General features: G+C 40.6%; 1 protein-coding gene across 1 annotated transcript; it reads left to right on the plus strand.

The window, feature by feature from the left end:
* The first annotated feature begins 979 nt into the window (after positions 1-979).
* On the plus strand, positions 980-3879 carry SERP1 (stress associated endoplasmic reticulum protein 1). The gene is made up of 3 exons (XM_053459087.1): positions 980-1217; positions 1315-1390; positions 2714-3879. Exons 1-3 carry the CDS (start codon positions 1134-1136, stop codon positions 2752-2754), a joined length of 201 nt encoding a protein of 66 aa, XP_053315062.1. The 5' UTR covers positions 980-1133; the 3' UTR covers positions 2755-3879.
* The last annotated feature ends 12122 nt before the right edge of the window (positions 3880-16001 follow it).

Here is a 16001-nt window from a genome sequence, read left to right on the forward strand (position 1 = left end):
ATTTAAACATAAGACGAATGTCTCATCTCTTGTGTATGTCCTCCAAGGGGCCCCTAGACTAATGGGGGACCTAAGCAGTGGTTTAATCTGTTTATATGGTGGCATCTTCTCTTTCACCAGGCGCAGTTTATACAGGGGATGGGAGCCAGCAGGGTGCAGTCATTCAGAGGAAGCCACTGACACCGTAGTGTTATAATGATTCGGTGTGAGAACCAAGTGCCATTTAAAATGCATTGTGAGATCCTATCCTTTTCTAGCTAGGCATATGTTTTTTACCAGCACCCAAGCTATATGTTCCATGTATATGTGGCTTCACACCGACTCTTACTAGATGTTACAGAGGCATCCTTCATAGTCTAACTATATATAGCAATTTATAGTATGGCCCACTAGATATATATATATAATGCAGCCCGTTTCATGCCCCTCCAAAATACTGAACTTAGCTGCAGAATTTTAAAGATTTATTCTGGGTTTCATAGGATAGAGTTGTTTTTCTATCACTCTGCATGCGTATGTATATATATATATATATATATATATATACATACATACATACATACATATATATAAGCATACTTATATATCGCAGTATCCCCAAGAGTATAGCAGACTGTAAGCATTTACAGTACATAGAGCCGTACACACTAACATATTAGTCACCGTGTATTAACTATGAGCATAAAAATAAAGGCTATCAAAATTTAAAAGGAGATTTATTCAGATTTCCATAATCCCTGAAATATAAATTTGTTCAATTCATGTTTTAAAATTCCATAAGGTTACCAAACCATTATGGAAAAATATAAATACAATGACATTGTGCTGAATGTGGCAGGTGCTAGTGCCGATGTGCGCATGCGTCTGTTCTCAGCCTTAACGACCCTGCCCAATCGCTGCAGGGCACTACTTACAAGGTGTAGGACGGACTATTTGACAAATGTCTGGTTACGTGTACAAATCCAGCAGACGCGTAGTTCCGGTTGTGGGCGTGGCTGGCTGGATTGCCTACGCTGGCAGCTCGGTGAGCCGGTACTTACTACTCACACACCCAGCGGAGCGAGGTGGTCGTGTTTTCGGGAGTGATCGCCGTTTGTTCTTTCAGCTGATCCCGCAGCGCTCTCAGTCCAACCATGGTGGCCAAACAGAGAATCCGGATGGCGAACGAGAAGCACAGCAAGAACATCACGCAGAGAGGCAACGTGGCCAAGACGTCGGTGAGTAGAGAAGGGAAGGGCTCGGGGGGCAGAGACCGGGGTACATGAGGGGTTGGTGTGTGGGGTATCCAACCTAAACTGTCTCTTCCGCCAACAGAGAAGTGCGACCGATGAAAAGTCGTCTGTAGGACCCTGGTTGTTGGCGCTCTTTATCTTCGTTGTCTGTGGATCTGGTGAGTTCATTTGTATGGCTTCCATATGCTTGTCACACTTGCCTTATTACTGTGTTGAGACCGAACGGTTTGTAATGTGTGTGTGTATATATATATATATATTATACATGTGACAAATTCTGTCTTTATCTGTAAATTATACCATATGTCTGTAAATATGCAGCAGTTACCATAGAAACCAGTGCAATGCCAGTTGATTGCCATGTATTTGGCACTTTGAGCCAGGCTTGCTGTTTATAGATGTGGCACATAGTGTTAAAATAAAACCCGAGAAAAGGCAGCAAAATGAAAATAGAAGCCTTCCGCTCCTCTCTGTAGCTTATTCCAGATGTCTCCTGAAGCTCTTCCTCCACTATAGTCCCTCTTCACGTAGCCACACATGTCTTGTGTTATGTGCCAGAAGAAACTTTATGAGGTCGGTTGTCAGACTTCACATATGCTGTGTCTGTGTTTATGTTCCCTATGACATCATGCTGGCTGCACACGTATGTGGTTTCCCGCAATTGGTCCCAGGACATGCAAGCGCTTTTGCTTCCTTCCTGCTACCAATTGCTTACGTTTTGTTTCAGCTCTCTTTACATGCTTTAAATTCTCAATCATTACATGTAATTATGCTAATGATGCTCATTGGGTAGGAATTTTAGGTAATAGGTGGAAAGCTCTGCCATTTCAGAAGCGCGAGAAATGTGTATCCATCCCAGCTGGGGTAGTTACATGAAGCGTTAGATCGAATACGGCGTTTGCTTAAGTGATGAAAGTAGAAAACTTTTTTAGTGACGCATTCTTCAAATTGGGGATTTGAATTTCTTGCTCACCCAGAAGACCTTTTCCCAAACAGTGATTTCTTATGATGGCCTGAGCTGCCATATGGCAAAACAGATTTAAAGGAAACTCTTTTTATAAGTATAATTTAAAATAATGATGCCGTTGTAACAGGTGGCTATTCAACAAATGAAGTACAATATCCATGAACCAAGGCCAATTTCTTCAAAATGATGGGTCTTTTAGTTTGGAAGTTGGGTAGATGTAGCCTATCAGTTCCAACATGATGCAAACACCCAGTAAACAGATGTCTGACTGCACTATGGCGTATGTCTTATTAGGTTTTTCTCTTAATATTTAAAAATATTTAACTCCAGTAGGACTTCCATCTGTTTTACAGTTACCTAATTTTATTGTGCAAATAAACAAAAAATATATATATATAATGCCTGTGTACTCTTTTGCTAGCAGCCAAAGTGCTCAGACCTATCTGTCTTTTTTTTATATATGTATTAAGTGTCCAGTATGTGATCTTTAACCTCTTTGCTGTTGTTTTTATAGCTATTTTCCAGATTATTCAGAGTATCCGGATGGGCATGTAGACTCAGCCACCCTTCCAGATGTTCCTTTTTCTCCTGTGAAGCATAACATGAACTCTGTTTTGATCTATCGACCAAGACAACGGCGAAACCAACGGATTTCACGTAACTGCCCGTTCCAGAATGACTACTCGCTACATCGTTTGAGTCGTTCCAGATTATTCCACCAAAGTCATTCCAAATTTTCTAATCCATACCACAGTGCCTTCAAAGAGCACCATATGCATAAAAGCAATAAAAAAAGCAGATACTCTGCTGTTTGTGGAGCTACTTAATTCAGTGAAATGTCAATTTATGTGGAATCAGTTTGTATGCAATGTAGATACATGTAGTGTAATAGGTGTTGTGTTGACAGCTGTTTGTTAAATATTCTGCCTTTTTAATGTATAAAATTGGTTAATTTTTAATTTAAAAAAAAAAAATCAGAAGCTGGATAACAAATCTTTACATAATTGGAATTTTCTTTTATCTGCTGCAAGATATTGTGGTTATGTATTGTTGCTCCCACGTACACATGCCATTGTTGAAGACTTTGCAGATGTTACAGGTTAGCCTAGTTGCTCCGTCTGGAGTAGCAGCATTAGCGCTTATATTAGCGGAACAAATAGCCATGTAGATAGGTGTAAAGGAGAAAAAAAGTCACATGCGCCACCGGCCAGTGAGCAGCCTTATGTGCTCTTTTCTGCATTCTACTAGAGAGCACGCTCTCTCAGTGATCGATACAGAATAGGTACCACGCACAGACTGCTTTGTGATATTCAGGGTTCCAACACCGGCCACTGGGTGCCAGCCAACGCATCGTTTCTACTCCCATCTGTGGCAGGTGCTGCTAAGTTTTAATTCACTTGGGAAAGGCCACTGCTGCTTTCAAATACTGCGGACGCATATGTTTGACTTGTACTACGACTAATTTTTGCATGCAAAATATTCCATTCCCGATTCAACTACTTACTTTCAGTTAGATGACACTCTAACTTTTGCATCCTTTTGTGAAGGCAGAGCGGCATGGCTCGCGCAAGTAAGAGGAAATAATGTAAAGGTATTGAAACAAACTGTGTGATCTACGTCGTAAGTAGTGTACATTTGGCACGTTTTTTAAAAAATACAAATAAAATGTTACAAAAAGTGTTTTTATGTAATTTTTTCCTGACGCTGCTCATGAGCCAATTGATGCGTGTGTCTCCCCTTAATGTTGGAAAAGGTGATATGCAACTGTAGCACATCATGGATTCACTACGTGTAAATCATGCTAGGAAAAAACAAGAACTAAGGGCTTGTATGGAAAACATGCTTCAAGTGTGTGTGGGGGAAACATCCTTTCTGGTACACATTGCTAGGTACCCTACTGCCACTACAAATATGCCACATACACGAGAATAGTGGTGGGAGTATCCTTTTAAATTATTGGGTGCAATATACCCAGGTGCCACTTGGTGGCAGGCAGCGATGCAGAGAACATTGAGAAGGCGGATCGATGTATTCATCACCGGGAGAGTTGGGTTTCCATTCACTGTACGTTACAAAGGTCCAGCCTCAATGAGCTTTTGCAGGGGGAGGAAGCTTGGTTGTCCTTGTATAATGTATAGTAATTCAGAGGATATGGAAATGTTACATAAATCTTACAGATATATGTAACATTTCCATATCCTCTGAATTGCACGTCACACGGGGCAAGCTCAGCTCTTGCAGATTATTGCCAGTGTGGGCCCTTCATAATGAATACTAATGCTAGGCTATCCACCCTTATCACCTCTTCCTTTGCTTGCGTAAACAATTACTCGTTCTGCCCCATACCTATGGAACTCAAGAAAAACCTCACTTCAGACAAGTGTACAATCTTTTCTACTCGAACCTTATCTACGGCACTCTCTCTCCACCTATTCCCTCTTAATTGTAAGCGTGGGACCAGGGCCCTCTTTACCTAATATATTAGTTTTGGTCTGTCAATTCTAGTTTTGTCATAGTAGTGTATAGTAATGTATCATAGTGATGTGTCTACTATAAGAAGCTCTGTGTAAATTGATGACACTATATAAAAAAATAAAAAAAAATAAAGTGAGGGCATTGGAACTACAACTCTCCTGAAAACTCTCTTTAGTAGACCCCAGAAGTCTCTATCCAACCAACGTGAGTGAGCAGGGCATGGGAGTTGTATGGAGGTCTGTTCACACAGGCATGGTACAGATCTTCCCTTCCTCCCGTGTATAAAGCCCTCTCCTTTGAAAAAAGCACACTGAAGGTTTTTTTGAGTGTGACTGAGGTGCTCGAAAGACCTCAATGGTAAAGAGCTGTTTATCTCATGATGCTCATTCATTTGCTGGATGAACATGATGGAGTTCTGATTCATATCAAGTGCTGGAGTGATTGGTAACCCATTCCATATTTGATGTGGTAGCTGTAGTGGAGTGCAACTACTATTATGCCTAGGCTTAGTTTGCAACTACTAGCAAAGCTTATGCCTGACCCAATAACTGCTGTGACCTGCAACTTGCATTGTGACCATCATTTGCATTAAGCATGCAGTGGAGTTAATTTCCATTCATCTCAGCTATGTGCTATAAGCTATAAGCGAGTGCATGTTTTAGCTGCTGTTAGGGGTTGTTACTAACAGCAGCTAAAACATGCTGACGTCAGCAGGCAGTCCTGGCTGCGTCAAGCAGGTGAAGGCTCTGGGTAGCCGGAGTTCAGAAGTTTCTAGGTGTGCAAATTTGTAAGATCATATACACATATACAAATATACATACACACAATATGAGAAAAGTATGTGGACACCTGACCCTCGCATTTATATGACCTTGTTGGACACCCCATCCTAAAACCATGGGCATTAATAAGGAGTCCCCCCACTTCTGGTTATAAGAGTCTCCACTCTTCTGGTAGGGCTTTCCACAAGACTTTAGAGTGTGTCAGTAATAATTCAACCAAAAGGGCATTTGTGAGGTTACGCACCGATGTTGGATGAGAAGGCCTGGCTAGAATTCCAGTCATGCTAGAACAATAAAGGGCCTTCCCCAAACTGTTGCCACGAAGTTGGAAGCATACAATTGTCTAAATTGTCTTGGTATGCTGTAACATTATGCTTCACTAGATTTAAAGGGCCTAGCCATAAACCTGAAAAACAGCCCAGACCATTATCCCTCCCCCACCAAACTTTACAGTAGGCATGATTCATTGCGGTTGGTAAGCTTTCTCCTAACAACCTAGATTCATCCATCAGACCACCAGATAATGAAGTGAGATTCATCATTCCACAGAACACGTTTCCACTGCTCCAGAGTCAGGTGGCAGTGCGCTTTACATCACTCCAGCCGATGCTTGGCATTGCACATAATGATCTTCAGCTTGAGTGTAGCTGCTCGGTCATGGATGTTGCTTCCAGAGGCAGTTTGGAACTCTGTAGTGAGTGAAACTACAGAGAACAGATGATTTCAGCGTACTTCAGCCCTCGGCAGACCTGTTCTGTGAGGGTGTGTGGTCTACCACTGTTTATTAGCTGTTGTTACCTTCGGAGGCTTCCATTTCACAATAATGGCACTTACAGTAGACTGCGGCAGTCTCACAAGCTGACATGTTGCAGAGATGGCATCGTATGACAGTGCCACATTTAAAGCCACTGAGCTCTTCAGTACGACCATTCTACTGCCAATGTTTGTCTATGGAGAGTATTTTCCCCCATTTTTTTTTTTTTGGTTTCTATGAAAATAATTGCTGCAGACAGAGCCCTGATCTGTAGCTTGTGGTGATGGCAACAACCCAGCCAGTGTGACGGGTGCCCACAGCAATGGCATGGATAGGATGGGGCTGGGTTCAGTCCACTGCACTGTGAAAGCATGAAGCCACGTGCCCAGCACTCCTGTTCATTCACTGAGCATCATTCACGCGTGATTTAGGAGGATACCGGGATGTGTATGAAAGAGCAGTAATTCATATGGAAACCCTGCTCAGAGACGCACTCGGACCGTGAACTGAACATAGTTTTTGTCTAATCATTAATCTGCTCCCAACTAAGAAGAATGACCTCCTGTTGACAAGATCTGTAATCTCACTGCATGGTCAGATTCACAGATTCACAGATTCAAACATTAATTGATTGTGGATGTTTTCAATCAGGAGGGGCAGCTGCCATCTAAAACAATACATCGACACAGATCCTTCTGCAGGTTCATTGAGTATTATCTCCATTCTCGTGCGCGACACAGGAAGATAATGTTTCCTCTCACCTGCGTGCAATGACTGCGCTACATTTTCTACAAAATTGGTTTTGCTCTTTGTAATCTGGCCTCCTCAGTGTTAAGATTAAAGAGCGCAACATTGCCATCCTGTGGCCAATCAGAAGACCTACACTGTAAGATAGCCGCAAAACTTGAAGGCAGTAAGAGATGAGACTCTATTTCTTATTTGGGCATACCCATTCCCCACTCTATTCCTCACCCACCCTCATATAAACTGAATGTGTTTGGGACTTGCCCCGTCCACATACATGGCTAGCCCGGCCATATTTGTGGCTAGCCACCAACCACACAGCAAACTCTACCCCATGCTGCACATGTGTCATTAATTTACAGCCCGGCCATGCTTAAAATGCCACATTCTTAAAACATAAAGCGTATTCGTGTTTTAAAAATTGCAGAACCTTTTTTTTAATCATATAGGCGCTGTATTTTTCAGGCTGAGGTGTTTATAGGCAAAGCTACATTCCGAAACTGCTGAAAGGGGCCAGTGTTAAGTGACCAGATTACTTAAATTAAAGCCTAGGGATATATTTGAAAAAGGTATAAATGTAAATTAAAAATACAGCTGTCTACCGCTGTATTTTTTAAAAAAGTACTACCGAACATGTCCAAAAACATCAATATTTAGCCAAACCGAGACGAACCACCGGTTCTGGAACCAAAATTACAGTGACCTTGTGGGCTGTTCACACCCATAATCCTCTCTGTTTTGTCCCACTTCACGCACAATTCTTATCTTTATGCTAAAGGCTAAAGTCTTCCTGGTAGAATAACACTTCACCTATTTATTTTCTCGCATAATTTTATTATTGCCCTATAAAGTGATTTAATGTTATTTTTCACCAACAGGTACACTTTAATGTATTTTTTGTCATGTTCAGCATCACCATTATATTATTTTTGGCTGATATTCTATTAAAAAAATGGTTGTGTGGATATTTATAACAACATTGTCTGCACCAAAACACAAAGAAATTCTTAACATATATGTTACAATCCCAAAACGGCAGATGTTACTTATTCATAGAAAAAACCTGACAACAATCAAAGAAATGGTATTTGGACAATATAAAATGAATATGCCCCTTTATTTTTGCCTTTTATTTTCGTATTGCTGTTCAACAAAATCACCAGTGAAAAGGAACATCTCATATTTGGTTTAGTAAAACCAGATTACGTTGGGCCAAGCCTGGACTGTGCAACACGTATCCCACACACCTTCAATGACGCTCATGTGGATGACACTAGTACTGTTGTGGCCACTAGCTGAATGCAGGCCCGAACTGGCCAAATACCTGGTGAATATGACCCGCCACTCTCTACATGAGCATAAAAATGTAGCATGTGGCGTCCCTTTCCAGACAACGGCTGCGCTTACGTCACCAGGAGGCCACACAGTATTAAAATACTTGGTTAATCAATGTTACCATGACCTCTCGTGGTCTCCTAGTTTGACCTTATCATGTTGATGTTTATCATCAGTATACTTTCCAGCATTGCGTTAAAATGTATACATGTCTATAAGGTCAATGATAGATTGGATATCAACATTGAGATAAAATGCCCCTATCTCATCCTTTCAGCATGTACTGTGTTCTCCTATACTGGATTCCCACACTGTCCTCTTTCTTTACTTTAGAGATTTATTCACCGTGAGAGAGATTATCACAAATTACATCTCCAGTACGTTACATTATCTCACTCCCAGAGACAGCATACCACGCAATTAAAGAAGAAAGGGGAACTTGGAAAGGTGAAGTCTGACGGAACTTTGTGTTATTAACCTTGTCCTCAATTGTTAAAGGAGAAGGGCTACAATTTCCAGCCCATTTTTTTTAATTGCGTCGGCGTCACTTATCCTTGTCTTTCAATGGCATTTCGGATCCACGTTGCCTTTGTGGACATAATTAGTGTGATATACGCTGATGACAAATTCTCCTTTGTCATATCACAAGTGTGATAACATTTGAAACTCTTGCTGTAGGCGGTCTACTTAATGCTTGTTTCAGCTAATCTTACACTGTATGTTACATCTAGCTTTAAAAAATAGTTGAAACGGCCTTTCGTTGAAAGTAAAAGGGTGGTCAAGAATCAAGATATGGACCTCCTCGCTATCAGTGCATAGAAATATACCCACTCCACCTTACTAACAAGACACATCACTCAATATATATGTGTGGACTTGCATAAAAGAAAATGTACCCAATGAACCATATTTTGGTTATTGACTGCCCTTGTGGGTGAGAATAATGTGATGTTCTGTTGAAGCCTTTCTCTTACCAATAACACAAGTGAGCTAAAATTTGAGATTCTTGAAACTCTTCGGGTTTCGCTCATGAAAGGCATATCATTGGGCAGAGTGGCATAAAGGAGGGTATAAGGCATATCAGCGAGGCAGAGTGTTATATAGGGGTATAAGGCATTTCTGGGGGCAGATGTGCATAACTGGGGGGGGCAGGTTGGCAAATAAAAGGAAATAAAAACAAAAAACTAAAATTTTCCAATCATAGCTTTTATTAAATATGAAAAAATAGTTTACGTGAATTGATAAAAAAATATAATTTTTTCTTACAAGAATATCGTGAAGAATAATGCAGTATCAAATGTTTTTATTCCAAAATCAAAGGGCAATGTACATGTATATGTGTATGTGTGTAAGGGCAGTGTACATGTGTGTGTGTAAGGGCAGTGTACTTGTATGTGTGTATAAGGGCAGTATACATGTATGTTTGTGTGTAAGGGCAGTGTTTGTGTATACGTGTGTGTGAGGGCAGTGTATGTGTATATGTGTGTTTATGGGCAGGTGTGTGTAAAGGCAGTGTGTAGGTGTCCTGGGAGGGAGGCTAACATTAGCCTTTTTTAATTAAAAAAAATCTCTGCTGCTGTGGACTACTCCTCCAACGATGCTCAGCCAGAATCATAGAAATTTTAGTTCACAGCTAGCATCTGCAGCTTTACTGTTGCTGCACTTCCCATGATGCTCAGCCAGCATCATGGAAGTAGTATGTCTGGCTGAGCCTTATGGGAATTCAATTCAATGTGTTGGTTATTTTTAATATGTATGACTGTGCTGACAAAAATGAAGCGTGTTTTAAGTGGCGATGCAAGTGCAACATTTTAAAGTGCAATTGCTTGTATTGGTGAGTTTCATGAAATTAAAAAAAAAGTGTCCCTCTTTCACATTTTAAAATGTTGGGAGGTATGATAACCTGATTGCATAAGTGTGCACACCTCTTATAACTAGGGCTGTGGCTGTGTTCAGAATTAACCAATCACATTCAAACTCATGTTAAATAGTCATTACACACCTGCCATCATTTAAAGTGACTGATTAATCACAAATAAAGTTCAGCTGTTCTAGTACGATTTACCTGACATTTGCTTAGTGGCATCTCAGAGCAGATGCCATGGTCCACAGAGAGCTTCCAAAGCATCAGAGGGATCTCGTTGTTGATATCAGTAAGAAGTAGGGTACAAAATAATTTCCAAAGCATTAGATATGCCATGGAACACAGCAAAGACAATATGGCACAACAGAGACATTACTTGCAAAAGGCCTACTGCAACATTAAAGGAACTGTAGGAATTTCAGGCAAGAACTGGCTGTGTGCTACATGTGAAAACAATCTCCGTATTCTTCATATGAATGGGCTGTAGGGTGGCAAGACGGAAGCCCTTTCTTACAAAGAAAAACATCCAAATCCCCTTAAGAAAACAAACATCAAGTCCCCCACAAGCACATGGGAAAATGTGTTATGGTCTGATGAAACCAAGGTTGAACTTTTTGGCCAGAATTCCAAAGGGTATGTATGGCGCAAAAACAACACTGACATCACCCGAAGAACACCATACCCACAGTGAAGCATGGTGTTGCAGGTATTGCATTAATGTTTTTTTTATATTCTCAAGGCATTTTTGTGCTGTTATTTATTTGATTTTAATGTTGATGTATGTTTTTTTTTAGCATGGGAAATGCCACAGTGAAGCCTGGTCACAAAAGAGTCGTCATTGGAAGGGGGCTGGTCGTGGCTTTTGGCCACCACTATTCCTTGAAGACCTCATTGAAGGACAAAATAAAGGGGCTGCATATGGGGAGTGCAGCACCAGAAGAGGAACAGTGGGCATTCAGTTTCCACTGAGGACCCATCACTTTGGAGCATGTCCATTCACTTAAAGGGGAAAGTCAGAGGTATGTGAGGCTTCTAGAAAAAAACTATCCCTACATATCCGGAACATTCATCTGTTTACAATAGTATACTCAATGGCTGTTGTATACAGTGACAACAGTGTCAGTCTCAATAGGCTGCAGTAACCCCCCTCCTATCTCTGCCTCTCTCTCTCCTTTACCCTGACTAAGTAAACACTCTTCACCTTAGTGCCCTTTATGTATAGCAGGAGAATTGCTCGCACTGCACGTACACATACACTGATTAAGGAGAGATGGGAGTGAACAGCTGCAACAGAGTACACAAAACCCAAACTAGTACTACTTATTTATCTACGTCCTTTATTGCCAGCTTAGAGGGGTGTGCAGTCTCTGTTTCTCAGAAAGGCTGTAAGAGGAGGCAGAAACCAGATACACTGGATAGGTAACCTTAGAAACTTCTGCTACAGTGGACCAGTTGGCTAAGCATTTGAGGAGCTATAGTCCTATAGGGCTTCAATGACAAACCTCACTACTTGAAAAGAGTAAGATAAAAGGTTAGATGGTCAGGTACAAGTGAGGAGCATAAATATACTCCTACTAATATATGCAACTAGACAGCATAGGTTTAAATTTGTTCTCACAGTATGTGAGGCAACAGCTACAATGGAATGTGTAACATTACAAAATTATGTAATCAGGGCCTGCCTTAGGGGTGTGCGACCTGGCAACAGGGGCGTCTGCCCGGGACTTAAATTAAAACATCAGGGTTTTTTTGTTTGTTTGTTTTTTTTACTTTATTTAACATCCTCCATGTAAAATAAAGTTTTTTTAACTTTATTTAACACGGAGGATGTGAAATAAAGCTAAATAAAAAAAAAAAAACGGTGTTTTAATTTAAGTCGCTCGTGAAGTTTTCAGCAACTGCTCTGCGCCCCTCACTCTCCGTGACTCTGTCGCGGTGCCAGCGTTTCATGCTGATCGCCGAATTATTCTGGTCTTCCCGCAGCAAAGCGGGAAGACCGACGCCTCCCGCTCCCACCGCAGGACTCCAGCAACAAGGTAAGTAAGGATAGGGAGAGGGGGTAGATAGTGAGAAGGGGGGGCAGTGAGAAGGGGCAGGGTGGGTAGACAGTGAGAAGGGGCAGAGTGGATGGGAGGCGCCAGAGGAGTAGTCCGCACAGGGCGACAGAACACTTAATGCTGGCTCTGTATGTAATGTTGATGATGTCGTGGATTGCACAACACACAGAATCAAACATCAAAAATTGTTTTAAAATCAAAATGTAAGAAATGTCCTCATTACAGTGCCTTGTACAGGTCTGTCCTCCATACACTCACTGTATGAGCCAAATCACATTCTATGTTTCTCTGGGCAGATAACTTCTGCATAACATCTAAAATCAGACAAAGAGGAGCAAACTATCTATAATTTGAGAATCCCTAGTGAATTTTTTAAATGAGTACAGTACATACAGTATGTTCACACATACAGAAAATGGGAAGAGACAAACTCAGGGCCAGACTTACAAACCAGGTGTCTCAGGGTGCAAAGACCCAACTCACACCCAACTGCAAAAGTTGCAGAACTGTTTTTAATTGACATCCTGTTGTGCCACCAGTTATGTGAACGGCCCCATTCAGTTCCTGTCAGAGATAGTTCGAGTCATTGCATTTTATTTACAGAGTGCCAGTCCCATTTCCATTCTTCTGTTTCCTCATTTAGAAACGTATGATAGGAAAGACCAGTTTATAGTGGGCAGTAGTAATACAAGTTAATCAATACTAATGTATTTTAAAGGCACACCTCAGTCCTCATATGCACCTTAATCCATATGATGGCCGAGTGTAATGGTATAATTAACATTTTATCAATTTCTTATCCAAATGCATATAGGTATTAATCAGAATCCTTCCTGTACACTGTTTCCTAACCATCTCATTTTAAGCAAACCCGAGCGCTTGAGATAAGCATAAAACGTTCTTGAATCTAAGACAAGACCAAGGACTGATTAAAGTCTTTACAGGAAGAATAAATGGCGCAGACTAGATGGGTTGAATGGTTCTTATCTGCTGTCAAATTCTATGTTTCTTGTTCATAAGCCCCGCATGCATGCTAAATACTTTGGCATACTGTCATGTTCGGTGAGGCTATTTGGGTATTAAACTGACCACTTATGGGGCTTCAACAGCAGAATCATAAAGAACAGTTTTGAAACAAAATGAAAGTAAATTAATACACTTCCTCGCAGAATACAGGAAATAGGTAGAATAGAATGCTAGTTGAAAAATACATACACAAGCCGGTGTATTCCCTTAATGCTTATTTTAGGTCATATGATTAAGCGTCAGATAAACGGCATGTACAACATCTTTAACTGACACACTTATACTGTTCACTTAGTTGCCGCTGAACGGACTTGACCAGGAAGAGGAAGCAAAGGGTATTTTCATCCCTGTATCACTTCTCAATTTACCTCAAACTGTACTTTTTGCAAACCACTAGCAGGTAGGGCTTGCCATTAGAGTAAGCCACTGGTCCCTCTCATAGAAGGCCTGAACAGGGACCTCTCATCTGTGATGTGCAATAAATTCCGTCCAAGGTTTTTTGAAGAAGCACAAAAAATCGGAAGATGTCCAGCAGTGCCATAAGCTCAGCATTGGCAACAAGAGAGGCACTCTGGTACACTCATCTACTGTCCGAACAAGTCTGGTCAGAAGTGCCCTTCCTGGATGACTTGCAGCCAAGAAATCCATACCTCTGACAAGGCCAAGCAACTCAATTATTTACTAAAACACAGGAATTGGGGTGCAGAAAAATGGCAGCAGGTGCCATGGACTGATGAGTCAAAATCTGAAGTATTTTGCTGTAGCAGACGGCAGTTTGTGCCCAAAAGGGCTGGAGAGTGGTACAAGAATGAATGTCTGCAGGCAACAGTGTAGCACGGTGGGGGTTAATTGCAGGTTTGCATATTGCATATGAATTAAGAACTATCTTCAGCGTAACGAAGAATGAAGGATCCAGGAAGGGAAGGTATGGCCTCTGTAGAAGCTCCCTAAAGCCACAGAAACATTGTGGCTAGTTCTCCAAGATCCTTGGAACAACCTACCAGCTGAGTTCCTTAAAAAAAAACGATGCTGTTTTGAAGGCAAGGGGTGGTCGCACCAAATATTGATTTGATTTAGATTTTCTGTTCACCTTTTGATAAATGATAAAAAAAAAGTTTCTTTTTGAAAGCAATCTTACTTTACAGCATTTTTTCACACCTAAAACTTTTCCACAGTAATGTATATGTTTTCAAATCCTGCCATTTGCGAAGAAAACAAGAAGATAAATGTATTTCATATCAGAATCTATGATACTGCTTATTCAAATGAATTGTGTAAAAATACTAAATATTAATATACTTCAATGCTGACTTTTCTATACCCACCCTAACACCACCTTCACTACAGCTAAGAGCAAGGAGGAGTGCAGTTGCTGCACAAGGATTTTTTTTTTCTTTTCTTTTTTTCTTTTTTTTTTTTTTTTTTAACTCTGCTGTATGCAATGTCAGTACAACCTGGTCACACTAACCTTTGGGTATTTTTTTTTTTTTTTAACCCGGTATTTCCATTGTTTATTCTTACAAACTGAAAGTATCTGCTGGCAGGCTTCCGCTTTTTAAAAAAAAAAAACAAAAAAAACCCAAAACTGTGGGTTGCTAAAGTAATGCAAAAAAGAAACGTTCCTTGTCACCCTTTATGTAGAGAAATAGATATACAGAATGCATTTGGTAACAGTTACCCAAATGACGCATGAAATAAACTACATATGAAACAAAGTAAATTAAATGTACTATGTATAAAAAATAGGAATATTTTTAACCTTTAATCCTTTCTTAACCCTCTACTTAGTAGGTGTCTATATAAGAGTTTTTGAATGTTATGCAAATTAACACTCAATTAACAATAGAGAATACTGATTGGATGGCATGCTACGGTTGTGCATGGGGTAGGCCATCTACCCTGGCATCTATTTACACTTCGGGGCCACAATTCGGTTTCTAGAAAAGAGCAGAGAACAATGCAATCAACTGTGGCAAGCAACGACGATAGTCAGTTGATTCAGTCCTCCTGTCTGCACCTAAAACCTGGTTATTGGAATTAAATAGTTTTATAGATATCTGTTTCCTGGCACAACCTCTTTAACCATTTGAAAAATATGAGTATCATGAGGAAAAATCTAATTAGATTGGAACTCCGATTAAAAAAACAAAACAAAACAAGATTTTGGGACAATAAATACATTTTAAAGATATTTCAAATTATACTGACAATGTAGCATTATGCAAGGATACTGGGTGATAGTATTAATCAAAAGGCCGGTTATCAAATACATACGATTGCTTGCTTTCATCTGTTTTTGTCTGCATATGAGGTGTGTGTGTAAATGAATACGGTAACAAGCGCACTACTGACCATATTAATGTGTGAGGCATAACTTTCTTTAATGATAGAACTTACAACATGGGCACAGCAGCAGGGATGTTGGATACCTATACCACCCAAGGAACTTTGTTCTACAGCGTTCATCACCCCTCTTTTTCGGTCTGTTTGCGAGGCATACCGAAGGGAACAGCTCTTTATAAATAATCCCGTTAATTTGGACCTGTCCTGGACATTGCTATGGACCCTGGGACACAGTCATAGAGCAGGAAAGGGCCTCACCCAAACTGCTGCAGCAAAGCTGGAAGCATTCAATTGTCTAAAATGTCTTGACATTACCAAATGGCCTAACCCAAACAGTCTAGACCAGGGGTGTCCAAACTACGGCCCTCCAGCTGCTGCAAGACTACATCTCCCATAATGCTCTTTCAGCTAAGGGACTGGCT

The sequence above is a fragment of the Spea bombifrons genome, chromosome 3 (genome assembly GCF_027358695.1).
Source record: "Spea bombifrons isolate aSpeBom1 chromosome 3, aSpeBom1.2.pri, whole genome shotgun sequence".
Taxonomy (NCBI): domain Eukaryota; kingdom Metazoa; phylum Chordata; class Amphibia; order Anura; family Pelobatidae; genus Spea; species Spea bombifrons.

Bases quoted from the DNA above. Each gene is read 5' to 3' on its own strand.
- SERP1 (XM_053459087.1), top strand. From the start codon at position 1,134: ATGGTGGCCAAACAGAGAATCCGGATGGCGAACGAGAAGCACAGCAAG. The intron at 1,218-1,314 runs GTGAGTAGAGAA...TTCCGCCAACAG, and splicing joins GCAACGTGGCCAAGACGTCG to AGAAGTGCGACCGATGAAAA. The intron at 1,391-2,713 runs GTGAGTTCATTT...TTGTTTTTATAG, and splicing joins CTTCGTTGTCTGTGGATCTG to CTATTTTCCAGATTATTCAG.